At 44.9% G+C, this 10,779-nt stretch overlaps 2 protein-coding genes across 2 annotated transcripts in view; one reads left to right on the forward strand and one right to left on the reverse strand.

Moving 5' to 3' along the window:
- Positions 1–6,441, forward strand: part of KNTC1 (kinetochore associated 1) — a 32,887-nt gene extending 26,446 nt beyond the window's left edge. The window contains exons 56-64 of the mRNA XM_068208519.1: positions 20–115; positions 787–843; positions 1,179–1,233; positions 1,312–1,375; positions 1,894–2,023; positions 2,918–3,007; positions 3,470–3,615; positions 4,390–4,480; positions 4,714–6,441. Coding sequence (XP_068064620.1) covers positions 20–115; positions 787–843; positions 1,179–1,233; positions 1,312–1,375; positions 1,894–2,023; positions 2,918–3,007; positions 3,470–3,615; positions 4,390–4,480; positions 4,714–4,761 — 777 coding nt within the window. The 3' untranslated portion in view covers positions 4,762–6,441. The remainder of the gene's footprint in view (positions 1–19; positions 116–786; positions 844–1,178; positions 1,234–1,311; positions 1,376–1,893; positions 2,024–2,917; positions 3,008–3,469; positions 3,616–4,389; positions 4,481–4,713) is intronic.
- On the reverse strand, positions 6,159–9,746 carry VPS29 (VPS29 retromer complex component). Its single transcript, XM_068208518.1, has 4 exons — positions 9,595–9,746; positions 7,248–7,439; positions 6,858–7,093; positions 6,159–6,512 (listed from the first exon to the last, which is right to left on the reverse strand). The coding sequence occupies exons 1-4, from the start codon at positions 9,595–9,597 to the stop codon at positions 6,395–6,397; spliced, it is 549 nt and encodes a 182-aa protein (XP_068064619.1). The 5' UTR covers positions 9,598–9,746; the 3' UTR covers positions 6,159–6,394.
- Between the last annotated feature and the right edge of the window lie 1,033 nt (positions 9,747–10,779).

Raw genomic sequence — 10,779 nt, forward strand, 5'->3', positions numbered from 1 at the left:
TGTCCTTGCTCCCCCTCAGGCTGTGAGACTGGTGACAGAGCTGAGTTTAGAATACCAAGTCTATGATCCCCAGCTCTGGAATGGACTCCTACAGAAACTCCTGGGCTTCAATATGGTAAGGAATTTTTAAAGGATAAAATCCTGCAGCAAGGGGAGAAAAAGGCTGGGTTTATCCAGTCATTTGTGAAGAAGAGGATAGATACAGAAACTATAAACCATGGTTACTCTGAGCTCCTTAACTGATGACGATTTGAGGAATTTGGATTTTGATCTTAAATTGTTATACTTTGATTTTTTTTATTGCTTTCAGAATAAATCCTATAATAATAAATTGAATTTTTTCTTCATATTATTATCAATTTATAACATAATAGGCACGTTCTTGTGTGCAAATATATTCAAACTGTGCATACATGTATTTCCATGTGTGTACATATATACATGAGCCCTAAAATGTATTTATGATATGGAAATCCTGATAAATACCATAAAATGTATTTATGGTATGGAAATCCTGATTGTTGCCATTCAGAATCCTAATTGCCTGTGACTGTCAAACATTATGTAAAGTTATTGCAGCCTATGGAAGTAACATGTGCCTGGCAGTGTGGTTGATAATTTAATTTACTAAACTACAAAGCAAATCGCCATAGATGTGAAAGAAACACAGGTACTTTGAGAAATTCTAAGTTTGCATCCTGCAAACAAACCAAGCTAAATGCAGTTCTGTAGATTATTGCCAAATCTTCAGAAACACCAAAGGACTTGAGTTTTGTTGTCTTCCAGATTCAGTATCTAAGAAGAGTTTTGGTTGCAATCACTGGGATTCCTTCATTATGGGAGGTAAGCAAATAACTGTCTGGCTCCTCATCTTTTTCTTCACTTAACAGGAATTTGGAGTGTTTGTGTGTCAGCCATGAAAAGATTATTTTTTGATTGCTATTATTTCTATGACAGTGCAATATATCAGTGAACATTGGATAAAATCAATCAGAATATTCCTAAATCTTGGACTCTGAGCTAAGGAAAGCAATGTTAGGGAATAATTCCTCCAGGATAAATAAAAAGGAATACTGACAGGCTTCCTCCAGGTGCAGTGGGTCGGGGTGTCTGTGTTTATAACACGTGGTTACAGCTGGTTTTGGCTGTAACTTGAAAAAAAACTTTGTTGCCACCAGATTCCCAGCTTCAGCCGAGCCTGGCGCAGCCTGGTCCTGTCCCCCTTCCTCACAGGTAGGGCTCTACTCCCTGTCCTGCTCCTGGAGTAACTTGGTTGTAGATTTACTACCCCTTGTTCTCTTTCCTTCTCAGCCTCATGCCCACCAAGTCCCAGGCAGCTGCAGGAGTGCCGGGAGTGCTTTGAGCTCCTGCTCAGGTGAGTTCAGAGCCCTGCCCGCCCCTGCTCCGGGACATCCTGTGCATGAAGCACACTTGCATTGCAAAAAGCACACTGTTTCCTTATTTCATTCACCACAATGCTCTGATTTGCTCAAAAGACCCATCAGAGCTCAGAGAGCCTGACATGAACCAAAGTTACTTTGGAAGTAGAGTAGGTTTGGGTTGGGAGGGACCCTAAAGATTATCTGGAGAGGGATCCTACACTACTGTGCAGACACACCTGTACCAAAGCTCTGCTCTGGGCAGGTGGCCAACAATTGCCCTCAAAATAGGCTGCTTAGAGAGAGAAACTGGAGGTGTGATTTGGAGTTTTAGAGAGCTTCATGAGTTTGTATTCAGTGAAATTTCAATTTGCTTGGCCATTTCTGGAACTAATGTGAGGTAGAAATGTGTTGCCCTACCTGATTTCCAAATCTCAGGGCAGTTTTGCTGACAGCACTGGGCCATCCAGTGAAACAAATCACAGCTGAGAACTTCCCTCCTGATCTCCTGAAGGTGTCCTGTCCTGGCTGACCTGGATATTGTTGGAATTGCTAAACAATACACCCAGCTGGACCTCCCAGCTTTTGCCCTGGGCTGCCTCTTGGTCATTCCTCACTCTGAGAAGAGAGAGCAGCAAATTCAGGTAAATCAGAAGTTTTGTGTTCTGTCTCTGCAAGGGAAATGTCCTTAAGTATGTCCTGCTCACCAGAGCAGGTCAAAGGTGAATTCCAGTTAACTTCAACACATCCCTGCTGATAAATGCTCAACATCTGCCACCCTCAAAGGCTTCTAAAGGGATCATGTGAACACTTCCTCCTTTTTCTTTTAAAACTTCAGTCATCCCCAGTAGCTTTGTCATCTGCCATTGCCTTTAGGGAATTTGAGGATGTTTTATGAGATCCCACCCATAAAGCACATGGGGAAAAAAATTCAAAAAACCCCAAAAACAGTAAAACCCAAACCAGAGCAGATAGTAAGAAAAGTACCGAATCCTACTTTGGAAGGGTGTTGAGCTGAAAGCTCCTGACTTCCAAGGAAGATGTTTGAGATGCACCAGTTCTGATAGAAACCTTCTGCCTTCAAGCCATGTCCTCACCAGCCAGGAACCTTGATATTTTCCCTGCTCCTGTCATTTGTTTCCATTCATTTCTGCTCTGCATTGTTCCAGGTGAAGCATTAGAGGCTGTTCCCATATTTGCCACCAGCAAACTGGGACCAGTAAAGGCACCTGAAATTCTTAGACTTCCAGTCATTAAAGCTCCTCTCAGAAAGGTTTCCCCAAATCACAGCTTCAGTGTAAGACACTCAGCCTGCTGGCAATGAGTCAAAAAATCCTCTGACAGCTACAGCAAAACACCATTTGAGAGAGTTCAAAGCAACACTTTCAGTCCAAGCACACAGATCCTGGTTTGATAATTCTGTGTTTGCACCTAGAATTTCAAAAGACTTGTGAATAAATCAAATATTTGTTCTGAAGGGAGTCTTCCTGCTTTAATCAGTCACAGAATAATAATGTTTTGTAACTTATCTTCACAAGGGTTTGTTATCAACCTGTAAGAAAGAAACTGTGCTGCAACAGTTGGATGAACACATGGACACTGGAGAACTGGTAGCATTTGCTTCCCAGGTAAATAAATAAAATTTACTTCACTTCCCATTAACTTGGAGGCTTTTTTGATAGGTAAGTGTTCACAGGACCTTCTTTTCTCTCTCCTCTGATCTTGTCCAGCCTTCCTTGACTTTGAATGCTCAAAAAATGTAGAATACTTGTAAAATGCAGAACCACCTTGTTTTTTCTAAATAAATATTTGAGGCTAAAAGGCCAAAGGGTTTAGGAAACTGCACTTTTGCCTTGCCTTGAGCTGCCTCCCTATGGGCAAGTTTAAGTCACTTCCCTGAATTTGGGATTAGTTTTAATAAAATCTGCCATTTCACAGCACTTAAATAAAAGGTAAAAAAAAAAAAAAAACAAACCAACATCTTCGCTATACAACCTAATATGAAAACTAATGAGCTCTTTCTTTTCCAAAGTAAAATCTCTTTTGTCTAAAATATTAACACTTCTCATTACTAAAACTTAAATCTACAGATCAAATCTTTGATTTTGGACAGTATCATCAATGAGAAGCTCTACGAACAGTTCTGGAAAACCAAATATTATCCACTGTTAAAGCAACACCTGATAAACACCCACAGAATAAAAGAGCTGGTGGAATATTTTGCCAAAAACAATTGGTAAGTCAATAAATGGTAAAAAGCCAATTGTAACTGGTAGCAATTGCAAGAATTAAATCTCAGCTTTATTTCACTTTCCCTTGTTTGAAGTCATGGAAGTTTTAATAACTTCCATGAGTTAATAAAGCAATAAATTTCACCTCACTAGGAGAGGGTTTTACAGCCATTCAAGACCAAGTAACAGATTGTTAAGCCTGGACTGGCAGCAGATCAAATGCAGTTAAAACAGACGCAACCAGAGTGAAATAACCAAAACCTTGACCTTACCTTTAGGTGAATCCAGCTCAGGGGCACCACAGTCACAGCTTCAGCAATAAAAACACGCAGAAAAAGAAATTATCTGCCTGTACTGAAGACTTGGGAATGGGTGGTTTTACCACGAAGTTTTCAAGAATTAAAAGCCCTTCTTGTGCTCCACTTAAATCACAAAGGGGGCTGGGTTGGGCCCCACTCACCTGGGGATTCCCAGCACCTGGGCTCCTCTCACACCTGGGCACACTCAGAGCCCAGAGCCTGGGGATTGCAGGGCACTCTTACCATTGATCCCACACTCAGACTGGGACAGGAACCAAGACACGTTTAAATTCTGTATTTATTGATTTTATTAACAGCCCCGAGGAAAAAGCCAGGCTTGTTTTCTCTACTGGGAAATTACAGGGCCCATGTGACTTCAAAGCTATGGGATCATATTTTGTTTTCTACTTCTGTTGTCTAAATTGTTGGCTTTTTAGAGAGCTTCATTTGACAAAGTTGATCAACTTTTGCCTCTTACAGCCTTGATGATGCAACAGACCTGATTCAAGAGTATCAAAAGAAACGTGGAAACCCTGCTCTGGCAGATGTCCCAGCATCTCATCTTCTGCAGGTAAAACCAACCATCTCTACACCTCAGGCAGTATTTTCTCCTTTTTCTCTAAAGGCTTTCACCCAACTTCTTGCAAAAATACTTTTTAGCTGATCCACTTTAGTAACATGTACTGTATATAATAAAATATCCCTTCATTAATTCGAGAAATTCATTTTACCTGAACCTAATCTGTGTCCTGGATCACATCCCATTTTCCTAAGTCCTATTAATGTTGCTCTTTGACCTTCCAGATGTACCTGAATGGATCAGAGGGGTCCTCAGTCCTGGAAGTGCCATAAATTCGCTCGAGATTTCCCCTTTTCCTCCCTCCTCTCTCCTGGCAGGAGGGGGGGCTGCGCATTCACAACTCTTGTACTGCTCAGAACATCAGACTAAAACCCCAAAGCTTTTACCAAGAGCATCCACAACCTCTCCACGTTTTTCCAGCTGTTCTAGGCTGCTTCTCCTCCATTCTCCACCCACACAAAACCAGTTCTGACTCACAGCAGAATTTCCTGTTTGTAGTCATCCGTTCATACTCAGCACTTTAACTTTGGGAAGGAGTAAAGTTTATTTCCTTTACTTCTGTATTTCCCCATGTTCAGGCCTGCTGTCAGGACCTCTCTGAGATGTCATCCACAGCCACAGAACCTTGGCCTGACTGTGATAAACTTTTGTAAAACTGCAGGGGCTGTGGTTCATGTAAAATACTTTGTAGACAAATTGTAAGTGTAACTTTACAAACTTATGTAAGAATTTTGGCCTTACAGTAAAAATAAATAAACTTGTGTGTCAATTTTGGCCCCTTACAATATTCTGTAAACCTCCTAATTACGAGTTTGTCAATAAGTTGATGTTCCAGTCAATGGAATTCCCTGAATATCATGTGCCAAGGAATTTTCAACTTTGCTCTGACTGCAAGAAGTGCAATTAGCCAGAGGTTCTTGAGACACCAGCCTGAAATATCTTTTTGTCCAGGGCAAAGCAGGTTTATTTTGAATAGAAATCAGTCATTTAGTCAGCTCATGACACAGAAAGAAGGGTTCCAGCTGATGGAAAAGTCATAATCCAAAGGCCAAAGAAACTGCCCCCATCCTAAACATTCTGCTGTGGGAGACAAAAGATAAAAATCTGTTTTGTTGGGAAGTTACAGCAGTTGTGAGAAAGGGGAGCTGTTAAATACATTCAGGTCCCTGCAGCTGTGGGAACAGAGGAGCCACAAGGTGCTGGTCCTTGAACAAGCCAGATTTATCTTCAGCAGCTTTAAGAGTCACATGGAATTACATCATTGAGAGCCTCTGTGCATGGAGCAAAGAGCACAAAAAATGGAGTGTCAGATGTGAGCCACAAATAAAGGAAAGCCTCTCCTCACTGGTTATAGATTTAGTGAGATCATCATTCATTAAAGCACACGGAGATTTGGAAGTGCTTTGATCAAAGAAAGACTCAAACTTTCTACAGTGAAATTACGAGGTAATTGTAATCCTTTCAGAGCCTCTCAAGCCATTTTACTCCTTGAACTTAGCTGAGAATGTTAAATTGAGACAATTAAATATCAGCTGGATTCTGGAGCAAACCCAGCCCGGTCCCAGAACCCTCAGTCTCTGTCCAAGCCCTGTACAAACATCCTTAGAAGGGGACACCGAACCACCACAACTGCTGCATTCTTCCCCAACAACACCTCGCCAAGCTCAGCTTTTCTATGAAGTGGAGTTTATTACAACATTAAGGAGCAGTATTTAGACAGTTATCTTAATGGGATATTTTACAAATCATACAGAGAAAAGCAAACACAAGGTTGTTTAAATTCATGACAAAAAGTTACATTGTTAAGCTGTTAGCAACAGTGCAGGGCTGCAAACGAGCAATCAAGTTTTGGAACTTGCAGTTCAGAAGGAGATGGTAAAAATACCAGACAAGCAAAAACATTTTTTAGGACTTCTTGTACTCAATTCTTTCTACCTTCACATCATCTCCAATTAGTTGATAGACATATGTAACTACTGTAGAAGCCTGGATGTCCATCAGCACAAATGAAGGAATGATATTGCTGGAAAGAGAGGAAAAAATTCATAGTGATTGTGTGTCTATAACCCCCTTAGTGTTTTACCCCTATTCAGCAGAAATCACTTCGAGAAAAATGGGAATTCTCTAAGTACAGCACATGAGATCTGAAGCTGTGAGCATTTCATGTTTCAGTCCAGGAGACTGAGCAAGTACAGCTGTGTAAGTTATACAACTCTAACTGTCCTCTCCCTGATACTGATACTTAAATCAGAAATATTAACCCTCAAGAGTTTGTAGTTCAGTTTTGTTACCAAAAAAAAAAAAAAACAACCAACAAAAAACCCACAAAAACAATAAACCAAAAAAAATCCCCCCAATATTCACTTACTTCTCTAAGGCATGGTAGGCTCCTGTAGCTGATCCTGGGTTGATATAGAATTTATTTTCATGTTCAAATGCCTCAAATTTGTGTGTGTGTCCTGAAATGAGGATGTCCACATCAAACTGCCTCTGGAGCAGTGCCAGGCTGGCCATGTCACCCCAGGGGATCACCTGATGGCCATGAATCAGCCCAATTTTGAACTGTCCCACAGTCACAACCTTCTGCTCAGGATAATTCAGGTTCTAAAAACAAAGAAAATAAACCCAGCTTAGACAGATTTATATTTAAACCCAACACCCAGAGAGGGGGAGCTCAGGAACTCATTCCACCACTTTTCCTTGAATGAACTCCAAACGTAAAAAACGTAAAAGATACCCCAAAAAAAGCAGACACTACCTCATCAAAGTCCCCTCTGACAACATGGACGTCCCCAGCCAGCGTCTTGAGGTAGTCATAGGTGTCCTTGGTGCAGAGGTTCCCTGTGCACAGGATGTGTTGGATCTTGCCAGGCACCAGCAGCTTTTTGAACTTGGCCGGGAGGCTGTTGCAGCGATGGGGGATGTGGAGGTCGCCCAGCACCAGCACCAACTTCAGGGGCAGCAGGGGAGAGAGGGGACAGACAGGGGTTAGGGCACAGCCAGCCTGCAGCGTCCTCTGCAGAGCCACACCTCGGCATTCGGACCCAAAAGCTGCCGAAGGAAGGATGGAATGGTGATGGGATTCTGTTCCACGGGGAACAAGGGTCTTTGCCAGGCCATGAGCAGAGGGGGCTTTACCAACACAGGTCTAAGAACTGTTTGTGGCTTGTTGCTGAAAGCCAGCAGTGCAAGGTGACACATTCCTGATGTATTTTACACAAATGTGGGAGCTACCATAAACCATGCCACTGTTTTTTCTCTCTACCACATTTCAAACACAGACCTGGCTAAACTGCAGCCACTTCTCTTAAAAAAAAAAAAAATTCTTCATCCAAGCTTCTCTCCCCTTACTTAAAAAAAAAAACCAAAATATTTTTTAAAAGCAGCAAATTTACAACATGTGTTAACAGCTGACCAGAAGACAAAGACTGTTCAGAGTCCTCATGGTAGAAACCACTGAAAAACTGAATAAGGCTAAAAACTAACAACGAAATACAAACAGGGCACTGCAGAGAAGCCAATCCAGGTCACTGCACAGTGCTCCTGTCACCACTTGTATACATTTATAGTTTCAGATGCCAGAATAAAAATGTAGTGGGGGGCTTCAAAATTAAGGATTGAGATGATGCAAGGCCATGGCTTAACAGCACAGGCTTGAAATCTGCAAATAAAGCAACAATGCAAGCAACACGGGGCAAATTAATTGTGCAAAAAGGGCATGAGAAGCTTTATAAAGCAGGGAATGTTATGGCACTGCTCTGGGAAAACCCTGGATCTGGAGACACTCAGCCCTAAGAACTCAAAGAATGGCCCCAAATTAAAGATTTTTATCTTCCACTTCATGTTAGTTCCTGAAATGACACCCTCAAATGTGTTTGTAAAGGACACAGCCCAGATTTATTTCTAGGAACAAATATAACTAGGCTAGGAAATTGTATTTTTAAAGATTTTTTTTTCCTCATGGGTTTTTAGGCCATGCAGTTACCTTCAGGTAACACTCCTCAGGAAGGCAGAGGGAGCTGGGGTAGTATTTTTGATTGGTTTAGGGTTTTTTTTTTTTAGATTAAGAACATCTCAGTGCCACCATCAAACCCATCTGGAGACAGATGGCTGAAAGTATTGGTAATGCAATACAAAAGCTTTTCAATCAATGAATGATTGAAATACAAAATGAAACCAGGAGAGGGAAAAAAAGACATTTCTGATGGTCTTTGAAGAGTATCGAGTGGGCAACAGTAATTTGGATTAACAAGTGGCAATAGACAGATTGTCTGGCTGCTGCCTGAGGGACTTAAGTGTGCGGCACCGGTGATGTATTTGATGTTTAATAAAAGTCCTGCCACTCACACAGCCCACAGTGGGTGCTCTCAGCACAGACACCCCTCTGCTGCAGAATGCCAGCCCCACACTCCCCCAGAGTCACATTTCTGCTCCCATTCAGTGCAGAGAAGCTCGGCAAGCTGCAGTAACCAAACCCGACGAGCAGCACTGCAGGGTTCCACCACCACAGGCGACTAGAGCTTAAAGCAGTGGCGAAAAAGGATAAAACACCTGGATTTTTGGGTGTGATCTGGGGCGGGGGTTGGCCGGCAGCCCCTAAATTCATCTGAGCCACCTGGCAGTGACACGAGGAACACGAACGAGCCCTTACCACGGGTGTCAGCGAGAGCCAAGGAGTGACTTACTCTGTGCCCAGCCTGATTGGAATGAAGGAGTTGATTGCAGGGGATGAGAAACAGGGCGGAACATGATCAATGTTAAACGAGAGGAAGCAACAGAAGAGAAAACACAGCCAGATGAACGGGCAAATAACAATTAATGAACTGTCGATGTTACGAAAGAAGCGTTAAATAATTAAAAAAAAAAAACAAAAACAAAACAATGCGATTACGATAAAATTAATACAAATTATAAACGCAGCTCCTGCAGTCGCGGCCCGGCCCTCACCCTCCCTGGGGGCCTCGCCTCAGCTGCGGACCGCCCTCCCGCGCGCTCTCCCCCAGCCCGGCCGGGCCGGGCCCGGCTGCTGTGGCCGTGCCGGGGGTTCCGGTGCGGCCGGGGCTCCCGGGGCTCCCGGGGCGCTCCCGGGCTGCCCCCGCTCTCACCATCGCGCCCGCTCCGCTCCGGCCCGCCCGGAACCCGCCCGGAACCCGCCCGGCGCCGCCCCCGCTACGGCGCCTGCGAGGGGACAGCAGAGCTCCGAACGCGCCCGTGCCGCGCTCCACCGGCTGGGTTTTTACACGCGTGAAACGAGAGTTGTCCGCAAAACGAGCCGATAATGACGAGAGAGAGAGAGAGAGATTATTTATTTCAGAGCTGGGCAAGCCTGGGTGCTCCGAGGTCTCCCACACACCAAGCACCCCAACTATCCATTCTTTTTACTATTTATGCGTTTTAGGAAACAAAAGATTTGGTGTTCATTGGCTATCCGCTACATAGTTGTCTTATAAATTAGTATTCCATAGGTAATGATTCTCTTGCTTCCCATGCTAATTAGTGCCACGTTCAGCCCTTCTTTTCCTTAGGGTCGGGGGCGTTTCCCGGCTCCGTCCCTGAGCTGGTGCTGCCGAGGGCGGCCCCGATCTCTGCTCCGGGACAGGGACAGGACCCGGGGAACGGCCGGAGCCGTGTCAGGGGGTTTAGGCTGGAGATCGGGGAAGGTTCTCGCTCAGGGGCTGCTGGGCACTGCCCAGGGAATGGGCACGGCCCGGAGGCTGCCGGAGCGCCAGGAGCGGTTGGACAGAGCGCTCAGGGACAGCCTGGGATTGTTGGGGTGTCTGTGCAGGGGCAGCGGCTGGACTGAATGAAGATCCCTGCGGGTAACTCGGGACAATGCCCCGTTCCGCAATCCCGCAGCAATCCCGCAGAAATCCCGCAGCAATCCCGCAGCAATCCCGCAGCAATCCCGCAGCAATCCCGCAGCAATCCCGCAGGAATCCCGCAGGAATCCCACAGCAATCCCGCAGGAATCCCGCAGGAATCCCACAGAAATCCCGCAGGAATCCCGCAGGAATCCCGCAGGAATCCCGCAGGAATCCCGCGGCAATCCCGCAGGAATCCCGCAGAAATCCCGCAGGAATCCCACAGAAATCCCGCGGCAATCCCGCGGCAATCCCGCAGAAATCCCGCAGCAATCCCCCAGCAATCCCGCAGCAATCCCACAGAAATCCCGCAGCAATCCCACAGAAATCCCCCGGCAATCCCCCAGCAATCCCGCGGCAATCCCGCGGCAATCCCACATCCGGGGCTCCGCGCGGCGCGCCCCGCCCCCGCGGCGGTTCCCGCCCTCC

The sequence above is a fragment of the Anomalospiza imberbis genome, chromosome 18 (assembly GCF_031753505.1).
Source record: "Anomalospiza imberbis isolate Cuckoo-Finch-1a 21T00152 chromosome 18, ASM3175350v1, whole genome shotgun sequence".
Taxonomy (NCBI): domain Eukaryota; kingdom Metazoa; phylum Chordata; class Aves; order Passeriformes; family Viduidae; genus Anomalospiza; species Anomalospiza imberbis.

Bases quoted from the DNA above. Each gene is read 5' to 3' on its own strand.
- VPS29 (XM_068208518.1), bottom strand. The intron at 7,094-7,247 runs GTAGTGTCTGCT...CTTTGTTTTTAG, and splicing joins TCAGAGGGGACTTTGATGAG to AACCTGAATTATCCTGAGCA. The intron at 6,513-6,857 runs GTAAGTGAATAT...CTCTCTTTCCAG, and splicing joins GCCTACCATGCCTTAGAGAA to CAATATCATTCCTTCATTTG.